The sequence below is a fragment of the Dermacentor variabilis genome, chromosome 5, assembly GCF_050947875.1.
Source record: "Dermacentor variabilis isolate Ectoservices chromosome 5, ASM5094787v1, whole genome shotgun sequence".
Lineage (NCBI taxonomy): Eukaryota > Metazoa > Arthropoda > Arachnida > Ixodida > Ixodidae > Dermacentor > Dermacentor variabilis.
This window is the reverse complement of record NC_134572.1, coordinates 70,495,167-70,517,042: the sequence shown is the minus strand read 5'-3', so window position 1 is coordinate 70,517,042 and position 21,876 is coordinate 70,495,167. Positions and strand designations below refer to the sequence as shown.

Here is a 21,876-nt window from a genome sequence, read left to right as displayed (position 1 = left end):
TGGCGAGCTAGCTTTTTCTCATCTCGCGCGCTCCTCACTTAGGACGATGACGACGAGGTTCCGCTGGGAGCAAGCCAATGGTCTGAGGCCCGTGCGTCGCGGCTCACCCCGTGCGCGCAAGCGAATGGCTCTTCGCGCGCCTTTGTTCTGAGCCCCGCGCACGCGCCTGCCCCGCGGAGTCTGAATCTCTTCCGAGCATTCGCGGGGTCGTGAGTGGGACAGAGAGAGTCACTTTCTTCTCAGTGACGACGTCACTAGCGGAATAAGAAAGAACGGAGCACGAGGCGAGTGGTCCCCGACATTCGCATTGTGCTGGCGAACAGCGTGAAACGCCAAATAATAATAAAACAAGAAGAATGAACATCATTCGGCTTCCTCCGGGCCAAGCGCGTCTTTCCTATTCTGCGATGTCTATAGCTAGCGTCAAGGAAGGGGGGAGGGAGGGGGGGCTGAAGGCGCTGCACTTGTGTACCTCGCCTCGGTGTGAATTGTCGAGCCATTTCTGAGAGTGCGCGCTGCCTTTGTTCTCGGCGTTCGCATCTTTACTGCCTTAAAGGCTACGCCAACACTGCGACGTGTGCGGGCGCGCGTGGTTGTGCGAGACCGATTTTTATTTTTCTCCTGTTGTGCTTTATCACCGCGGTGCGGAGCAGATTCATTTTCGGTCCCTTCCTTTGCTTCTTTATTTTGTTCGCTCTTGCATTTCATTGGTACCGATATAAAAAAAAATATTCTTCTTAGCTGAGTGCTGAGAAAGACACAGAGGTGTGAAGTAGTGAGAGCTTGACTTGGCGGGGATGTGGGAGCTGAGAAAACTCGGGAGTGAAGTGTTCTTATTTTTCACTGAACGAGCGCGAAATTCAAAGGAAGATACGTGTGTAGATTTCTATAGGGCGCAAGTATGGCCTTGCATTTTCATTGGCTAAGGCTTGAGGGAAAAAAATTTTCGCGAGAGAAACAGGTGAAGTCGTACACGAGTGAGGCAAGCTGAGATTAGAATGCCCTGAATATGGTCACTGTGACTACTGAAAGTGCTGAATCGCTGGCTAGGTGTGAAAAAACTAAGAAGACGTATCGATGTCATTAAGTAATGTAAAAATAACACTAAATCACTGTGGACTTGCATCCTTCGACAACTCCATTTTAGGCAATTCCGCAACGAGAGGTTGATCTCCAAGTTAAAAAATGAGCTCCCATATTTGTTTAATAAAAAAAAAAATTCCGGATGAACCCATCTCACGATGAATGTAGACGTTGATGCGACTATCATTAGGACAATGCAGTGACACCGTGTTACCAACGCGGAAACATATATGCATCCTGGCTCCTCGCACTACCCGCATCCATCTAGCGTCGCCGCCACGAAATCCGTATTCGGTGCGGGTTCATTCTGCTGAGAACCACTAAACGTTTTTGCCATTAAATAACGGTTCATGCGTAGTTTATCATACCCAGTAGCGCAAATTCGATTCATTGAAGGACGCCACAGACCGAGTGACACATACCAGTGCTCCAAGTTGGTGCCAAACGGGTTCATTTGAACAATGCTACATACCCAGTGACCCACGTTGGTCTGACAGGCGATTTCGGGCCCTGTTCCCTCAGTACAGCGACCCGATGCGCTACCCATTAGACCATGGGCCACTCACTCCCTGTCCTCCCCTATTTGGTGGGCAAATGGTTAGAGACAGACAGACAGACAGATAGCCCCCGAAAGTTCGTGAAGTACTCTAAGAATGCTAATCGCATTAAAAAAAAAAATTCGCCGAAACTTCAGCGTCGGTGCGCCAGTGTGAAGTCTAGATTTCAATGCGTACTGAGGAACTTGTATCCCTTGTAGCGCAGTAAAAGTTCTAGAAACTTGCTTAGTTCAGTATTTGGCTTCTCTAGAATACAGTGTATTCCATCAATGCATATTAAATAGGCCCGAATAGACGCTGTAAATATACATTACGTCACGACGAGCAGACGCGGGAACTTGAAGGTGGTATCACCACCTGCTTTTCGCTTTCTCATCTTTTCTGGCTAATTATGCGCCCTTTCACGCTAAAGGTGACACTTTTCTTGCGAATTTACAATAGTACTTTACGAACACAGCTAAACTTATTTTTCTATTTACTGTCCTATCGAGCTCAACGTAATAGTAAAACAAGCGTCGATATTTTATTGCATCTCGTTGTCTCTCGAGGTGCGATTTTAAAGGAAGACATCGGTACGCCAACATTCGCTACGCTTCACATCTCGGGTATAACCGAAGAAAAAACCACGAGGTTCATTTTGCGAGGATGCGTCAACATCATGCAGCCTACGTGGTTCCAGACAGGAAATTATATACTGCAGCACGCTGACACCTGCACATGAGAAATATCACTTAAGCTTATTGCACTCGCACACTATTGGAACATCTCTATATGGAAAGTGCGACATCGCGTACTCGGCTATCTAGCCCTTGGCAAATTCCTCTCGTTCAATATTAACGCACGGTGCGAAAATTTTGCGATTTTTAAATTTTGAAACTGACCCTTTAATCTTGTCACTTCTTTCAGTGTAATCGCGTCGCCTCGCTGTGACTCGCATAATGGCGTGACAGGCTGGATGCTCGCCTCTTGGTCAATTTGAGCCTGATGGGAACTGCCTGACTGAGCTAATGACCTGAGGGAATTAAAGGCGAGGGCGAGTAGTGTAATGGTCCCAGTCTCTGGGCAAGTGGTTGCCGTAAATTGGAGTATGATTGCCGCCCTTGATGCGCCCCCTGACTTGGCTTTTCTTCCGCCCTACGTCACGAGCCGAATGCTTGTTTCCATGAAGGACCTCATCTTGCTTCTCGAATAATTGCGGCCTGAACGAGCGAACGAACGAAGGGCCTATGTCATCAGCAGGAGAGGCCGGGCTAACGACTGGCGAGTTCGCGACCGCGCATGTCAATGGCTTTAGCCGCAGTTAGCACCAACGTGCGTGATCGTTGAAGAAGCCGCGTTGCATTGCGTCAAGACCAGTGGCACAACACCCATCCGCTGCAGCTGTTGTACTTTAAATACCGCTCCATAGCGTCTGCATTTACCCGCTGGTGATTTGTCCATGCCCTCAGCGTATTTTTTTTTTATCTTGCCACGGTTATTCAAATGTGTCTGTCATGTCCTGACCGAGAGAGACATATACCATTGCTGTTTCTCTTAAATTCGCAATGACCGTTGATTCTACAAATGATGACGATTGCTCCGAAACGTCATTAAAGATTTCTTGGGATAACTATAAACGCCGGGGATAACGATTTCTTGGGATAACGCCGCTAAATCAGAGTATTGAAAAAATATACTAAACATAATTTCTTTCACGGCTGTAATTTTTTCCGTCAAGAGCCTTTCTGTGTTGTCATCATACAAAGGAACGTGAGAACAGAACAGATTGACTGATCCGTAATTATACCCAAGACCTAAACATTCAGACGTCGGTTACATTCAGAAACATGAGCGAGAAACATCAATACCCGCCGTGGTTGCTTAGTGGCTATGGTGTTGGGCTGCTAAGCACGAGATCGCGGGATCAAATCCTGGCCATGGCGACTGCATTCTGATTGGGGCGGAATGCGAAAACACCCGTTTACTTAGATTTAGGTGCATGTTAAAAAACTCCAGGTGGCCCAAATTATTCCGAAGTGCCTCACTACGGTATTCCTCATAATGAGATCGTGATTTTGGCAAGTAAAACCCAATAACTTCTTTAGGAACATCAATTTTTTTTGTGCTTGCCTGCACGTGCGCAGACAAGCCGGACCTCTCTGGGGAGGCTGTTCCTCAAGGAGACGGACTTGAAGTCGGAGGGCCTCTACGCCTGCGAGGTGTCGGCCGATGCACCTTCCTTCCAGACGGTGCGTTCCGAAAAGGAGCTGAAAGTATACGGTGAGTATTCGTCCTGACCTTGCTGCTTAAGGACTTTTGAAGCCTGAACACACACTATCACCCTATTGCACTTCAAAACAGAAGACTGAGTAACCCGTCGAAGGCCAAGACGCAGGCTGATTCGCATTAACTACCTGCCATTTTGACTTCAATGTCGACCTCTATAACGCTTCAGTGTGCCCCTGACACAATGGAAAAAATGCGCACGAGAAACGCGAGAGATCACCACAGTAAATATAATGTTTTCTCCCCTCTGAGCGCTACCGTTTAAAAGAGAAACCTTGTTTTGCGAGCCCTCCCGGACTTACCTGGCCGTGTGGCTGCTGGCGAGTGTGTGGGTGCCGCTCCTGCTGTTTCGTTGAATAGCTCATACTTTTAAGAAAATTGAATGACGTGCCCGATTTTGGGATCGAACCTCGGCCCCCCAGCACAGCACTTCCGTGCCCTAAACCCTTAGGCCATAAGCTCGCGTATACTTCTATCGTGGCAACGCCAACTAACTCTTCGAGATGATCGTCGCGTGTAGATTATGATAGTTTGCATACTGTGGCGCTCATACCCGCAATGAGAAATTGGTCAAGGAGTGGGCGTTATCATTGATCTGTACTATGTTTTGCCGCCTATAGTAGGGTTAAGCTGGCGGTACATATATTGTGCCAACTAGCTCTTCGAGACGATCACCGCTCGTCGATGATGATGACTTCCCTGCTATGGCGCATGACCCACAACGGGGGGATTGGCCAACAATTCTGCGGTACACCTAAAATAACTAAGAAGAAATACAGAAATATAAGAAAATATGAGCGTTGTCACATTGCGCGGCGTGTGTGCGAGAGAGCACGTACTTGCGCTCTAGTTTCCTTTAGCCCATAGACGCAGGAGTAAACTGAGGCAAATGTATAGCATTTATTTAACCACTTTGCGAAAGCTTCGCTTGGCATCGATTCCCAAGTGTGCGTTGCATCTGCATATTTTTAATATGTGTCTGGAACGGATACAGACACCTCCACCTTGCTTATATGCAACTGAGGGTGAAACAACCTATTCGCCGTGAGATCGAGCTATAGGTGAAAGCTCCGTCGCCGCGTTAGTTTGGGTAACCGGTTGGGGTACGCATTGAAATGTACGCGTCGGCGCTTCCCTATGAGCGATATGGGTCAATTGTCTGCTGTTAAAAGGAGCTGACTGCAGTGAACTGGTAACTTATCACCATCCAAAGCCGCATTTTTTGCACGAAACGCGCAAAGCATCCCATTTTGCGTGAAATATGCGCGAACTGTCATTCAACGGGGGACTAGCACTCAAACGCACAATCTGCGTTTATGCCCTTCATTGGTTGCTTTTTGTGAGTGTTCCGGCTTGCGTGATGCCTACTTCTGTTGGAATTGTTGTTGCTAATACTGCATTGGTTGTAAATAACCACGTGTTTTTGTACATAGACGTTAAAATGACAAGTTAATGTTCACTCTACTATACACATAAATATTTTATTTGCTTTTATGTTTCAATCCTCTGTGTAATGCGAGAATCTCCGAGCCTCCGCGGAACGGATAGTAAGTTCTGTATTCTCTACTCATGGCAAAACTCATAATTCAACCGTCTGGTGTTCCGTGGGTTGTTCCTGAGGTCCCGTGAGTGAGTGAGTGAGTGAGTGAGTGAGTGAGTGAGTGAGTGAGTGAGTGAGTGAGTGAGTGAGTGAGTGAGTGAGTGAGTGAGTGAGTGAGTGAGTGAGTGAGTGAGTGAGTGAGTGAGTGAGTGAGTGAGTGAGTGAGTGAGTGAGTGAGTGAGTGAGTGAGTGAGTGAGTGAGTGAGTGAGTGAGTGAGTGAGTGAGTGAGTGAGTGAGTGAGTGAGTGAGTGAGTGAGTGAGTAAACTTTTATTGGCTCTAGAAAAACGCAATAAAACGAGCACCCGGCTAATCCCACGACGGGATCGACGGGTCAAGCCTGCCGGCCCGATCACGGGCGCGTTGACCGACCAGGATTTGGTCTACAAAGACGGGACTTCGAAGGAGCGCGTCCTACTCTTCCTTGGTGAACTTCGGGCCCAATGATTTGAACTCCCGGAACGTGTGAGGCAAAGTGGCATTCTCACCACAGGCCGCGCAAACACTATTGTGAGGAATTTGAGGGAGCCAGGTGGTGTTCAACGGTGACGAAAATCTATCCGCTGCTTCTTCACTCACACAGGCACGATAGAGACTACTGAGGCACGTGTCTCCTCAGGTAGATTTTTCGGAGGGATATAGCTTCGAAGAGCCAGGACATAATGAAGAGTATCACAGCCTAAACTGGCAAAACCGCGGAGCGATTGTATGCAATGTCAACAGCCTTTCTGAAAAGAAAAAAAAGGAGAGAGAAACAGACGGTGCAAGGCAATCTACCTTTAAGAATTTCTTTGAAGTATTGCCTCGCTATAATTCTGGGATATTTCAACCGGAGCTGCGAAAAGTCAATGTGACGCCACCACTCTCACCGGTAAACCCTCTGGCGGTAACTTAGAAACCCCTTAGTGAATGCCCGTGAATGTGTCTGTGCTCTGATGACGTGTCTGATGACCTCAAACCATGGCGCTTTCCCACTACGGAAGATTGGTCGAGAATTGATCAGAGCAGGCAAAACGTATCATCCGAACTGACTTTAAAGTTCAAGAAATGAAATGAAGAGCAGGAATTAAGTGGACTTGTAGAATAGTCGTACGCGGATGGCCCCCACGGCTGAAGGAACAGGCCCGATACTGTCGGCTTCGTTGTAGTGCTTCGGCGGTACACATATGCGGACGTGAGAAAGCGGAAACGTCGACGCCCCCACCATCGTCGAAAGAGCACGGCATGTCGCGTGGTTGCTAGACATACACTAGCCAAGCGTACGTCTAAATCTGCGTGATCGGAAGCGGGCCCTCGGATGACTCATCCCGGTGGTACAAAAAAAAATGTGCTTCATGTGCGAATGTGCACCTCGGTTCGACTGCCTCGCAATAAGACGACATGGTTATCGCGTGCTCCATGCTCTCCTGGGCAGCTGATGAAGAGATTTCTTTGTCACACATTTGCGGCAAATTCAGCTTACAACGCTTAACCTTCCTGTTTCTATCCTAACCATTTTTGTGGCTGGAGAATATTTCGCACCGAATGGTTCCAAGAGGATTTTCTATTGCTTTCGTTAAGCGACGAAAGCGCCACCTTTCTGGGGAAAATTGCAAACGCAACTGAAATTATGTTCTGCATAACGCTGTCATATTTGAAGGAGATAAACATTGCCTGGTACTGGTAAGTTCGTAAGAGTACTATTGGCAGAAAGCTGCAGCTACGTAGCTGCTTACGATTGTTTTACTTGAAATTGACGAGAAGTTGCATAATCTAACTGTCTAGTGAGCAACCAATTGAGCTCTTATTGAAGGCCCCGCTTTCCCAGAGGCGATGTAGGGAAACTGACACATTAACTATTTATTACATATAGCGTTGCTTGGCACTTCGTATGTTCCATGTTATTGAATATATGAAACTGGCGTAAGAAAGGATGAGAACGGCGTCTGCTCTGTCGCTTTCTTTGCTTGTTTGTTTTTGTCATTGTCCTTTCAACTAAACTTTTTTTAAATAATAACGCATTAATGGTTTGTGGCTGGGACCTTCATAACTTACGCCTATACTTTTCCGGCTAGACATGCATTGCAATGGTTATCGCCGTGTTTATCGTTGCCAGCCTGATGAGCAACAACCGATGTTGTAGTCAAACATTTGTTTTTCTCTTCATACTATATGCACCCTTTTTAAGCGCAAATTCCTTTGTGTGTTGCGTGCATTTTCACGCGTGTGCATACGTACTACGTGCATGTTTGTATGGCCCTAGATAAAGGTACACGGCATCCGTCCCTCCTGAATGCCGCTTGTATGCAAATAATCATCACTCTGTGCGCCTCTCGTCAGCCAAATAAGTCGCTCAAGGAAGGCGAGGAGGACGCAGCTATGAGAAATCAAGAAGAATACGGAAGGGAATGGAATCGCAAACGCAATCATTGGGCTCCTTTCAGTGCTGTGTACGCCGCGGTTCTCTTGCCCAAAGATGCCGTCATTTAGTGGCTAGAGGAGGGAACCGTGTTCCCACAGCTGCATTTTTTTCGCACGATTTGCCCGACAGGAAAAAGAGAAAAGCATTGGTAAACGAAGTACACCGACAGCACGAAGAGAGAAGAATCTCGGAGGCAAACCTCGGAAGAGGAAAGCACCAAGACGATAGAAGAGAGTCCCAGCTGGCAACCGTTCATCTGCCAGCTCACTTGTAGGCAGTCCGAAAGTGTTCTGCTTGATTACAGAAACGGACCCCACCTACATGCGTGCTGTACGTCTCGACTGTTTGGAGACGGAAGATAATAGACTGTGGACGAAAGACATCGCCGCCTTGGAATAAGAAATAGTTGATTGAGTTGTTCATCATTAACCAACAGCATTACAATTGGAAGCAATAAATTATTTTGGTTTCCAGTTCGTCATTATAGGTCCTCCTCTCTCCTGCTGCCTCATCTAGTGTTTATTAGAGCTGCACAAATGTGTGTAACTATATAGCAATCAACGCTCTGGATTATGTAAGCGAATACGTTGCACTTACCTTAAGTCCAACCTACGTCGATCACTTATGAGAAAATGTTTCTTTTTTTCGTTTTCAATGAATAAGAACGATTACGAAACATTAAAATTAAGAAGTGGTCTTTTCTTTTAAGGTTGTCGCTGTTGACACGAATTGTCCTTTCTCTTACCTTCCTTTTTTTTTTTTCTTGTTCCAGTGCTACCCAAGAAAGGCCCCGAGATCCGCGGCACAAAGCCTCACTACAGGGTTGGGGACTTGGTCAACGTGACCTGCCACGCGGGGGCAACAAAGCCACCGGCGGTGCTCACGTGGTACATTAACGGTGAAGAGGTCAGCATGGCACTCGCTTTACGACCAGTTCCCGCCTATTCCCCGAACTATCCCTCATTTTGATTTCTCGACTACTCAAATATAAAGCAAAATATGGGGCACCATATAGGACGTAATCAAGGGCTTAATATAATAGTGTCTGTTTTAAGAATGGTGAATTGTAGTTAGGAAAACATCAAGTGATAGCTCATCACGCCTTAGCAATGATTCGCGTCAAGTGTCAACGACAAATCATAGCTCCCTTCAGAACATTTTGCTTGCTGTAATTTCCTGGCTACTAGGAACGCTAATTGCATTCTCCACGAATGTCTTAATCACTTGTGTTAGTTACCGTTACCTATCAGCTCACTTGAACGCACAAGAGCATAGTTCATATCTACCAAGAAGGTTCTATATACAACATAATGTTTAAATTTTTTATCACTTTAACGGTTATGCCACGGACTCCTTATTAACCACCTTTTCTGTGAGAATAATTCAATACACATACCAAGGTTGGCCAACGCGTACAAATTTTGCAATAGAGTGTATAAAATTGAAAGTGCTGTATATTCTTGCGAATCATATTTAGAGACACGACTTTGATGCTGCCCGGCACGCATGTAGCACGTAATTAAGAGAAAGGTTTAGCTAAGTGCCAACTCCCAGTTATCTATTCAAATACATTTTAAACACAAAAGTGCTTTTCTGAGACACCGTCTGCAGTGATTTGAATGACATTTGTTGCATTTGAGCGAGAACGTTAAATTCTAGTGACTCAAGGAAGGCAAATCTTAATTTAGGACCGGGATATTTTTTTACGGAAGTTCCTAGAAATTGGTAGGTTTCACAAAAAGATAGAAGCACAGAGTTTGCAAATCTGTTACTCTGCACCAAGAATAGATGTCGCAGGTTCAGCAAACTGCACATCAAAAGCAGAAAATTTTATATACGAATTGACTGCTTACGTAAAGTTGTTACAACGTCTACGAGGGTTTTGCGAAAGCCCTACGTGCAAATTTGCAGTATATTTCGAAGTGGTGTACATATAATACAACAATTTTACCCGCTTTGAATGTATTATCGGATGAAGTTTACAGATTTGTAATATCGTTTATGCTGCTTAGGTACAGCGTTGTAAACTTGAAATTTGAGTTGTTCTTTTGTTTTTCTGCTTTTCGCAATTCTGGTTAAACAATGACGCCTGAAAAAAAAATATCCTCTTTATACAGCCGTTAGGCATTAACTTTGTGTTCAATATACAACCGTCCTCATAAAAATCGGTGCAGTAGTTGCCGAGAAAATAGATTTCTCCGTTATCGCGTATTTAGACGGGAGCTCCCGAGCTAAAGGTTCCTCTCAGGAGACGTGCAATCGTGGCCCGATCTTGAAATGTGGCGTCAAATTTGTGCGCAATACGCTTTCGTTAAACCGAGCTTAATAGATACGCTTAGTCACGGAGCACTATCGGTTACATTTTTTCTTACAAATCAGGTAATTCTTGTCAAACACGTGAAGAAACTTCCCGTGGCTTGTTGCCTGCGGAGATCACAAACCTTCACGGGGTGTTTCGAACGACACAGGTTCCCCCGCAGTACGAGAAGATGTATCCCATCTTCCGCGACCGGGAGCAGCTGTACCACTCTTCGCTGGGAATCACCTTTACGGCCGAGCCACGCCACTTCAGCTACGGCATTATGAAACTCAAGTGCACGGCAACAGTGTCCGAGGCTTACTCGCTGTCCAGCGAGGAGATCGTCGCAGCTCAAGACGCCAAAAACACAGGTGCACGGACGGCAACTTGTTGTGACAAACATTTGGGTCGCATTAAAAGAAGAAGAAAAAAACGTTCCCAGGCTCATGGCAACGATACAACTAAAATAAGCGCATTTGCGTGTGCTCTCAGCAGTTTTTGACAATGTCGTAATGAGAAAGGGAAATGTGCCTGCCCAGAATAATATATGAGGCTTGTTCATCTTAGGTGGGCCCCTTGACATAAACAACTGGTTTCAGAGACTAAGAAAGCGCTATATATTGTAACTGCGCACACCTTCCACTCGTCGCAGTAATGACCAGTACTTGATTTCTCTTTCTTTCTACGAATTAAAGTGCGTAGAACCTGTAATTGCATGCCATACAAAGCCAGTGCTTCTAGCATTGTTAAAGCAAGACCACGCATCATTCGAAAACAGTTACTTTCTAGCTACGTAAAGATACATCAACTTGAGAGTCTCATAATTATTTCCGAAAGGTCTCGCACCCTACGTTAAGCATATTACATCGTTACTGCTCTCTTTTCCTGCAGGCACAGACGACGACAAGCCTTCTATAACAGGTGGGCAGGCGAGCTACCACGTGGGTGACCTTGTGAACGTCACGTGCAGTTATTCGCGGTACGGGCGTCCTGTCGACCTGCAGTGGCACCTCAACGATAAAGAGGCAAGTCACTGCACTTGAGTCAGCTCCACTCTTAGGATTATGATCACGTCTACAGTAAGGAGTGTGGCGGAGGGTTAACTGGCAACGGAGGAATGGGCATTTTATGCATCTCTCTTGCGAGGAAAGTGTATACTGTGCGAAGCATAGGAATGCCAACGAAAGGGAACGTGTTAGCATGCGCAAACCCAAACACCTATTTCCACGCGACTAAAGATTAGGAAAAAGTTGAAAACAGCTTCAAATCCGAATCACGACACCCATTACACATCCCAAGTATTTCAAGTAAACAAGTATTTCACAGCTAAAGACTCTTATTTCAAGGCATTCAACAGGCCTTGGTGCAGACATTGTAGGTCGACAGGAAGCACCAAGGCTGCGCTGATTTTCTCCAGTCTTTTGACTCTTTTAGTGAGACAGCACCAAGACGCAAACCCTGCACTTCGCTACGCAATCTCTTCTAAATGTCGTTTAAACTCCCTCGAGATGTTTTGCAGCTGTCTGCATATAGAACAGTAACACTGGGCAACCATTTATATTAACCGTGCCCCTCCCTCACACACACTTCGCTCCCGAAAACTGTGGCTTACTACGCCACTGCCTCTTCCCAGCCATTCGCTTTCTGCGCATCCTTCTGCGCAGCTCTTGAATACCTCTACAACTTCGAGCTGTTACCAAGGCGATTTGCCGGCACGGCTGCTAGCTCATCCACCACAGACGGACAGACATGACGAAAAAAAAGAAAGACAACATTGAGCGCCAGCTCACAACTGCCGCAGCAGTAAGATGTCCATAAAGACGTCCTCCGACATAGTTGTGCAGGGAAATGTTCAGAAGCGATAACTGTCCACGGCGATTAGGCAGTTCTGAGGCGTAGCTGCAATAACAGCCGGAAACCCGAACGCCGTTACGCGCAGGTGTCGAATCGGTACCTGGTCCACTACCCGATGCAACGACACGACTCCGGCCGCCAGGTGACGTCGCTGGGCCTCCGGTTCACGGTGAGGCCGAGCCACTTCTTGCATGACGAGATGCGCATCAAGTGCACGGCCACGCTTCAGAACGGCGGCAGGGGCCCGCCGTCCACGTCGTCCTCGTCGCCGGGTGACGCGTACTCCGAGAAGGAGTTCGTGCTGGGCAGCAGCCATCGGTCGTCGGGGCTCCACGTCCCGGGACACTACGGCGCCGGTAAGTGCGGCCGCGCCACAGGCTATTGCTCCCATAACCTACACACTATGCTTCAAACTTTAATTAAACATCGTATTCACCTGGAGTAGCACGCTAGCCGTGCCGCCAGGCAGACCTCACGAGTATACGTCAATGAGCCCAACTCCCTCATTCGGTATATTTTTTTTTTCACACTTCTGTAGAAAAGAGAACTTAGTGAAATATGCTTTCTCTTTGTTTTGTTTCTTTCTTTATACAAGTAAGGCAACTACAAATACGCCAGAGAAACAAACTTACTCAAGCGACAAGTTTAGTTCTGGTATCATTAGCCATATGCTAGTTAATAATGTTAGCCCACCTGCTTGGTCAGTATGGACTGCAGTATGTATAAAAAAATAAATAAAGAAACAAATAACTTGTTGATCCAGGGAAGACAGTAGAATACTACCAGCCAACATTTATCGAAAAAATTTATCTGGCGTTGCTGCTGCGTATTCTCGAACGAAGGGCCACGGCATAATAGACGGCACTGATGCAGATAAACTAGATGATAAACTCGGGGCGAATACATATAAGAGAGATACGAATGATACCGCATCGTGCCCCTGGACACTTTCGACAGAGGTGCCACTTGCAAACACCTTGTTTCTCGTTTTATAACTCGAGGCCTACTGTCCTGCGAAATATTTGTCTGCTAGCATTCGTAGTGACCGTAAATGGTCATAAACTGCTATTCTTAAATTAACAGTGGACGAACAAAGGATGTCTCAGGATGGAACCAACGTTTTAACAAGGGGTCCTGGCGAAGACAAGTTAATCAATCAATCAATCAATCAATCAATCAATCAATCAATCAATCAATCAATCAATCAATCAATCAATCAATCAATCAATCAACCAATCAATCATGTCAGTCTTTAATTGAAACAAATATGCTACGAGGAGGGCCAGGTAGAAAGCTGGGAAAGGGACGCTGCCTTCCTTGAGTACACATAGGACCAACAGAAGTGGCCGTTGTATAACAGGCGCACCTATGCATATTGAAATAGTACAAAACAATGAAACGTACAAAAACACTATGAAGCGAAGTAAGTGCGTTAAAAAAAGTTCAAATTTGAAAAATTACAAATGTGTTTCCTAACTTTTTGAAAGTGACAGCCTTAAGACCAAGCCCCTTTTACCCAGAAAATTTCTTTGAGTGCCGGCAAAATGTGTACGGTATATATTTAAAACGCCATTGTTCCGGCTGTTGTTCAGCGCACACTGGTATACGTTCTTTCGTAAGCCTGCTAGACTGTTTACTGTGTCATCGTATTTAGCTGTTCCAACCTTATATTGGCCGGACGTCGTCTCCAGACGTATGCCTTCTTTGGGCCGCTGATGACGATTTGAAGTCGCAGTCTTTCTGTGAATATCTTTCTGTTTTTTTTTATCTCTGCAAATTAGGTTTTTCTCTCTGCTTACTTTTGCAGTTGCTGGCTCGAACACTTCCTCGCGGCCAGTGTCCCTCTCCATCCTCCTGCGAGGCTCAGCGATAGCGTTCGTCATCATGTGTGTTGTTCGATGAGCAGCGTGGATCGATCGTGATTGGGAATTCAACGGTGTCGTTGGCGCGTCTCCCGTAACACCATTTGACTCAGTTTGGTTGTCGTCTGCGATAATCAAGTATCGGCGCCCTACTTTTTTTTTTCTTTCCTCACCTGCCGACTTCATTTGTGCTGTTCTTTTGGGACTGAGCAATGATGTACATAATTCAGTGCCTTTCATTCACGTCCTTACTCAGATTGTTGACAAAGAGAGGATATGCTATGCGGTTGTTATACCGCTCATGTTTGCGTGTGTGTGTATGTGTGTATACGTATGTGTGAACAAGGTGAAGTGATGGGGTTGAGTGAAAACACTTACGTATGAACAACGTTGTCGCATAGGCTTACGAAGACTGTACATTACCAATGTACTGAAGTATAGAAGACGGTGTCCTTGACTTGAATAGACAGATATATATATATGAGGCTCGTTCGCGCGTGATTGGTAGTGTGGTGTCTCACAGTTTCAGATACGATTGTTTGACTATAGCAGACGAGTCCTTTTATTCGAGTTGTTTTACGTGTTTTCTCTTTTGGAAGCTTGTGAGGAACAATTTGCTACATTGGGAAGAAACGGAGGGCTCATATTTGAAACAATTATTACACTAGAACTGCTTGTAAAAGCGTTGTGAGTTTCACCCCAGCCCCTGTTTAATCATGTAAATAAGAGTGTTTCCAAGGTGTCTCCTTACTATACTATTATTAAAGGAAGTTAGAAAAACCGTCTACTTTAACTTTACCCTTTCTGTGTGAATCAGCCAATACCGTTGATGCCGAAAGGTCACCGTACAACTATGAGAGTGTAACATATACAGGTGGCATGTGGCGAAATTTATCAGTAGGGTTCAAATGAAAGAAATTTAATTTATTGTATGAATGAACACAAAAGTAATGAAAAACGTAAGCTGCGGTTCCTTTGGCGTAGGATTCAGTCAACAGACGAACTTTGCATGTCTAAGAGGTGGAATTACTCGCCTGTGTGTTCCTTATTTGAGTGTTCTAAATATTAGGGTACAGAGACCAACCCCCTTCCTTTGAAAAACTTCCGGTGAAGAAGTATGTCTGCGTGTCATGAGAAGCTATTAGGGGCAAAACTTCACGCTGTTTGTGTAACCAGTTCACAATTACGCAACAACTGATCTTGGAGATTTTGGAAGAAAGTCAAAGAACAAGGCGCGTATGTGCCGTTGGGTGCGTGGTGCATTTTTTGTGTGCTTGTTTTCGTTATATTTGTGTCCAAGGACGCGAAATGCGCATTCCTGCTTCAATTAGCTCCTCATATATTTTTTTTGTTTTACTCGCAGTACAGTGGTGCTTGCTGCTATTCGCGCTTGCTTGGCTCACGTATTTATAATCGCACTCACATACAATTTTTACAGGGAAGCATTGCGCCCCTATAGCAGTAACTAGTAAACGAGCACCCTAAGCTACTCGAAAGAACTTTCATACATAGAAAGCTACGAACAGTCATTTGTGGGCTTTTAAATACCGCCATATCGCAGCCTGTTGAATTAGTGCGTAACATAACTGAAGAAGAATCAAAACGGTGCAGAAATACATATCTCAGAGGGACATGCGAACAAGCGATTCTACTCATCCATCTATTGGTTGTGTGTGCGTATAGTATTCATGGATTCTTCACATTTCAATATTTACAAATAAATATTTCAAAGGCGTCTATTATGAGCCGCGCATGACGGGGGCGCAACATAGCAGTGCAATTAATAGCAAACATAACGATGGTCTTAGGAACAACGTTGATGTAGATCAACGATCGCTAAGAAACAATTCCTACCTTGCTTACAAGTCGCTCAGCATATTGTATAAATGCGAATAAATTATGATGGTTATCTAGGCCTGGACCAAACTCTGCTCATTATAAAACCTGGGGCGCTATAACGTAAAGCTATTCCAAACTTTTCTATTCCAATTCTACTATCAGCCCTCCACGATTGGCCAAAAAACTTCTTTCGACCACCCCCACTTCATCTGTCTGTCACGCGACGTCACGAAAACCGCGATACCTCCCCATCTGATATGATGTGTACACACTGATTATGCATGATTTGAGAGAAAAAAAGAAAAACAGTTATTTCTGATTCGACCCCTTTTCGCCATTAGCCCTCAACTATTGGTAAAAAGTTTTCGGGCTGCACCCACTTCCCCTGCCTGTCACGCAACGTCACAAAACCGCAAGAACTCTCCGCGTCAAAGTGACGTGTACGCGATAAAGATGCATTAATATGCCGAACAAAACTGAATTTTCTTCGGAATAGCCGCAGGCTGCCAAGTTCCGAAAGGAATAGAAGATGGCTGCCGCCGATCGCTCAGACGCTGGCTACTCGCACCTGCCGGAGAGCATGGGTGTATTGGAGTATAATAAAACTTCTTGCGTGGCCGTGTAACGTTTTCGAGGACTTTCGGCACGTTTATTCGCTCATTCTGCCAACTCTTCTTTACTGAGGGTCCGTTTTAGCGTCATTCTTGAGCTTCCTTTGCATGCCGGCGCGATTTTCGACCAGCCACCGCAAGCTAAGTAAGGGAAAGCCGACCAATCGTAGACGCCGGCACCACCCTCTTCTTCTGGTTATCGACTTTCAGTGCAATGGCTCGGCCCCATCGAATCCCTCTCCACTTGAGCGTTCTCCTCGCCTCTTGTCAGCCAATTAGATACGACAAGCCGCTCAGTGTAGGCAATGTTATTCGTTTTTCAAGCAAACAAAAGTGACCTCCTATGAACGAGGAGAGCGTTTGATTGGCCTGTTGAGACAACCCTGCGGGTGACCGCCCGGTGCTTGCGTTCGTCGTTACGCAAATTTGACGTCAGGAGATTGGAATAGAAACATATTGAAATAGTTTTACGTTATAGGGCCCCTGAAGCGGCCTGTATCAAAATGACGTTTCTAAGTGAATTTTTGTTGAGAGCGGCTATTTTGAATAATTAAAAAAAAGGGTACAGATTTTCGAAGAGCACACAGGTGGTGTTTCAGCAAGGCCAGGCCTACCAAATGCATAAGGCAATCCGACTAGGGCGATAACGCAGGCGTTATCCATAGTATATTATTAAATCTAATTGTAGTTCTTCTCCATTGATTTTTTTCAATTTTCAGTTGATACTCAATGTCGCTGAAGGTTGCGAGCATTACGGGCGATACGATGATTCACTGATTCGGTTCAGTTCTGCTGTCAACATACCAGTATTTCTAGCTACAAACAGACAAGCCGGAAAGACAGTGGAATCTCGTTTATACGATTCTGCATAATACATTCCTTCTGCGCCTTCTTTTTTATTTTTTCCGGGTCAACTTACTGGTAGGAGCAATGTATTTTCATACGGTTATTGCTGTCGCCTTTCCCCCTGAAATTGGATAATGCGACTGCAGATGTAGATCTTTACTGGTATATTTAAACTCATATCTTTATATTCCATTGTGCCAGCTTAAATAACATTCCAACGATCGACGATCAACGCGCTAACCGCAGCCACACTCGAGAAAAAACGGACGCAGCGCGCCGCCGGCGGTAAAACGCTGCTGCAGCAGTGCGGCTACACCGACCAGAGGTGCACCGCTGCTCAGTTGAGTGAGCAGACGAGTGAGCAGACGAGTGAGCAGACGAGTGCGCAGACGAGTGTCCAGACGAGTGTCCAGACGAGTGTGCAGACGAGTGTGCAGACGAGTGAGCAGACGAGCGAACAGACGGCTAACTCAGTTGTGCAAAATAGAAGTGAGGCGTGCAGACAGGACACATGAGTAGAGAAGTGGACAACACGAACGCCGACTATCAACTGAAGCGAGCACTGAGGCGAAAAAAGAAAGAGCTCAGTGCTCCCTTCAGTTGATAGTCGGCGTTCGTGCTGTCCAATTCTCTACTCTTGGGTCCTGTCTGCACGCCTCACTTCTATTTTGCATAATGAATCCTTACCAACTAGCTCAGCTTTCTGTCGTTCTAACTCAGTTGAGTGAGCTTCTTGTGATGCGAAAGCGTCAAGTTGCTCATTGAGCGAAAAATCCGGTGTCCGGTGTCTGCAACCGCGAAACTGCCACCCTATATTCCCATTGGCTGCGACACCACCTCACGCGCACGCCTCGACGGATTTGCGATTGGCTGCGACTCCACAGTACGAGTGCACCTTGACGGATGAGAGCGGGAGGAAGGGAACACCACCTGCAGCAGTAGTGCGCCAGGTGTTGCGTGAGGGGAAAGGGCCTCGCCGCGAAGCCAAATCACCCTCGCTCTCGTTCTCGGAAGCCTGTGTTATCCCTGCATTCCTAGGCCGCGCAAATTCTCGCCTCCGTTCTAACTGTGCATGGGTTAGGCCAAATCAAAACGCGCCAAGCGTCTCGGTACCCTCGCTTGGCCGCGAGGAATACATACCTCGATGTATCGCTCGGTTGTGTTCAATTGGACATTTATGCTTTCGCATTCACAACTCATAAGAAGTGCTTAGGTGTCCTCGAATTTTTTTCTCTTCGAAAGAACTTCCTTACGGACATTGAAAATAACGAAGTTCAGCGCAAACTTTCAACCTATTTCAACGTTGCGTAATAAAAGTGCATTAGCTGAGGTTCGTGTGGCGTCGTGTAATGCTGTTCCGCATAACGTGTTATGCGGAACAGTATCACTTGACGCCACACGAACCTTTTCTATTGAGTTTGTCCCCAAGTACGCATATTTTCATACCTTGTTGACCTTCCTTTGGGTAATACGATTTTCGGATGACACGTTTTATTTTCCGGTTCCCGTGAAGATTGTATCAACGAGTTTCCACTGTACTTAGTTCAACTTCTTTTTAAAAGCTAGCGCTATAGAGAACTCGAATTCGAGATCTACATTACAAAATGTAGGTCGGCCGAGTGATAAGAACGGGGCCTGTCGACAACTTACTTTACAAAGCACACTGCAAATTAAGAAAATAAAAGTTAAGAAAAAACGTAACGTCGCTAAACAAGTGCAGAAAATCAAAATGGATAGGCCAGCGTCTAACGTAGCATACTTGTCACTAGTCAGAGAATCGACCTGCCAAGCAAGCCTTAAGAGGAAGCTTTAGCTCAGGTGCTCCTAGCTAAATACATGTAAAAGCAGAATTCGTTTTTCTCTGCAACCACTGCACCAAATTTGACGAAATTTGTTGCATTTAAAAGAAAAACTTAAAATCTAGTGACTGTTGGTTTCGTATTTTTTATTTATGTCGTCAATTTTTTATTAAAAATTGGCAAAAATCGAAAATTTTCAAAAAACGAAACTATCAAGTTTACAACTCTGTAACTCAGCAAAGAAAATTGATAATACAATTCCGTGAACTGCACCTAATAGTACATCTAAAGCGGACAAAATTGATACATTACACATGAATGTAAAAAATATAGTAAAATGGAAATATAGGTTTTGCAGAACCCAATGCAAACAACGTAACAAATTCACGTAAGATGTAAAATAACGTATCGAATTTGTCCGCTTTCAATGGTCTGATGGATCTCGTTTACAGAACCGCGATATCTGCTCTTGATGCAGAGTTATGAATTTGTAAACTTCGTGCTTCTATTTTTTTCAAACTTTCGAATTTTTGAAAATCTTTTTAACAAAATTCAGGACCTAAATAGAAATTCCGTGACCAACAGTCACTAGAATTTCACTTGCCCTCTCAAATGCAACAAATTTCATTAAAATCGGTCCAGAGGTTACCTCAGAAAAACGTTTTTGCGTTTTTACATGTATTTGAATAGGCCGCGTCAGAGTTGGGCCCGAGCTAAAGCTTCCTCTTAAGTAGCAGACGCTAATTTGGGAGTGGCGACTTCCTCCTATGGTTTGGACAGTGTGACGTTATCAAGTGACGATGCTTTTTCGCGGATCCGAAAGATGTGCAGAAGTTTCCTGCGCGTGGTCATGTTTTAAACGGTTCTCACTAGCGCACGCACATATCTGATAAGCTACACACATTAGTATGTCATGTCCGAGTGCCAGATTAAAACCACCTTACAGTGGCGTCTGTATATACACGCACACATGTAAATACACTTTCGCTCATCCACGAGTATAGTGACGTCACGAATGGTAAATATTGCTCGTTAGAGTCCATTAAATGCTCCATTGCTCTTGCCCCTTCTTGTACGACTGTGGGGATATTTCGAGCCTAAATAAACCTGAATCGTTGTTAAAGTCACGGAACCCTAGGGCCGTATAACGTAAATTTTCTTTTCAAATTCCATTATTTGGGGTCCCTCGTCATGGTTTAGCATGACGTCACGCCTTCGTTATCGCCGGTATTGACAGCTCGCTGCGAAGGGTGAAAATAATTTATTGCAAGGAAAAGAATCCTTACAAAAGACGGCCCTACTTGTCGAATAAATGCTAGGTACCGTAAAAGTGTTATGGAACGATATCATGCATCATGTTGGGTAAATTAGGTGAATCATCTTAAAGCCCTATAATATATGGTATTACATTATGCAGGAATACATACATACATACATACATACATACATACATACATACATACATACATACATACATACATACATACATACATACATACATACATACATACATACATACATACATACATACATACATACATACATACATACATACATACATACATACATATTAAGGAAGTAGTGACGTGGTAGGGCTTCCTACATTATTTCCCCCCATGAGCATGACCTCTCCGATTTACGCTTCGCTATTGGATGCAGCAGTTGTTTCTGATTGGATCAACCAGCTATCAATTCTTTCCTTATGTAATAAAAACAGTTGTAAGCAACTGCTCGCATTGCTGCCATTTGGAAAGAGAAAGTGGCATGCTGCCACATATGGCTGCTCTGTCAACGATATAACATGGCGCTACGTTTCTCTCTTTCTATCTTTGTGCAATTACCATTTGCGCACATTGATTCCTTGCGCTTGCTTTCTGTGGAAGACGATTTACAACGCGTTGTGTGCATATGACACCAGCAGTATAGACTGTCTTTACTTTATTTTATTCTGTTCCTTTTGAAAATAAACGATTTTTCCGACCAACGCCGGAAAGAGTATTGCTGCGATCATAATGCAGTTCTCATATGGCCACAGAAGTCATTAAATGTATGAATGTGAATGAGAATAAAAAATATCTTAATTTGTTTCGATTGAGCGAAAGTTTCTTTTTATTGGGGGCGTCACACATGGGTTAGCATTAAATGGTTGAGCCTGCCATTTCTGATCACTGTACGTGTATCGTACCTAAGAGCTAAATTCTTTTACGTTCAAGTAGCCAGGACAAAAGGTAAGCTTTCCTGAGTGAGTGAGTGAGTGAGTGAGTGAGTGAGTGAGTGAGTGAGTGAGTGAGTGAGTGAGTGAGTGAGTGAGTGAGTGAGTGAGTGAGTGAGTGAGAGTTTCTAATGAGTGATTAGTCAGTGAGCGCACACTCTTGTGCTTGTGTACATGCGTGTGCGTGATCATGAGCTCCTCTCAAGAACTAAGCAGCGCTTTTTCTGCAGTTTCTGTCCGTGCGTGTGTCTTTGTGTGCGCGTGCGTGTGTGTGTTTATCAGTAAAGAGGTGTTTCTGGTTCCTTGTAATTATTTGCGCACTGCTGGCGCTGCCTATTCACTGTCAATGCAAGCCGTGCAAAGCAACAACTGTTGCGCCCGGTGAACACACGACTGCTCACGTATAACCGTCACTCCACACCCCCCCCCCCCCCAAACCACCTCACCACCAAATTATTGCTTCTAACATAAAAGTCTAAAATTTTAATTCATGGCTTGAAACTGTTTCGAATGGCAATTATGAAATTTTTGTTGGAGCTGCCAATTAACTTAACGCTTCGAAATTTGTTCAGCTCGATTCTTTTATTACACATTTTATTTCTACAAATTTCCATCATCTTCGAAATTCGCAAACGCAAGCGTTTTGGAT

General features: G+C 44.9%; 1 protein-coding gene across 1 annotated transcript in view; it reads left to right on the top strand.

The window, feature by feature from the left end:
* Positions 1-17,656, top strand: part of LOC142582770 (uncharacterized) — a 118,255-nt gene extending 100,599 nt beyond the window's left edge. The window contains exons 3-8 of the mRNA XM_075692794.1: positions 3,764-3,899; positions 8,678-8,811; positions 10,374-10,575; positions 11,096-11,229; positions 12,144-12,414; positions 13,866-17,656. Coding sequence (XP_075548909.1) covers positions 3,764-3,899; positions 8,678-8,811; positions 10,374-10,575; positions 11,096-11,229; positions 12,144-12,414; positions 13,866-13,960 — 972 coding nt within the window. The 3' untranslated portion in view covers positions 13,961-17,656. The remainder of the gene's footprint in view (positions 1-3,763; positions 3,900-8,677; positions 8,812-10,373; positions 10,576-11,095; positions 11,230-12,143; positions 12,415-13,865) is intronic.
* The last annotated feature ends 4,220 nt before the right edge of the window (positions 17,657-21,876 follow it).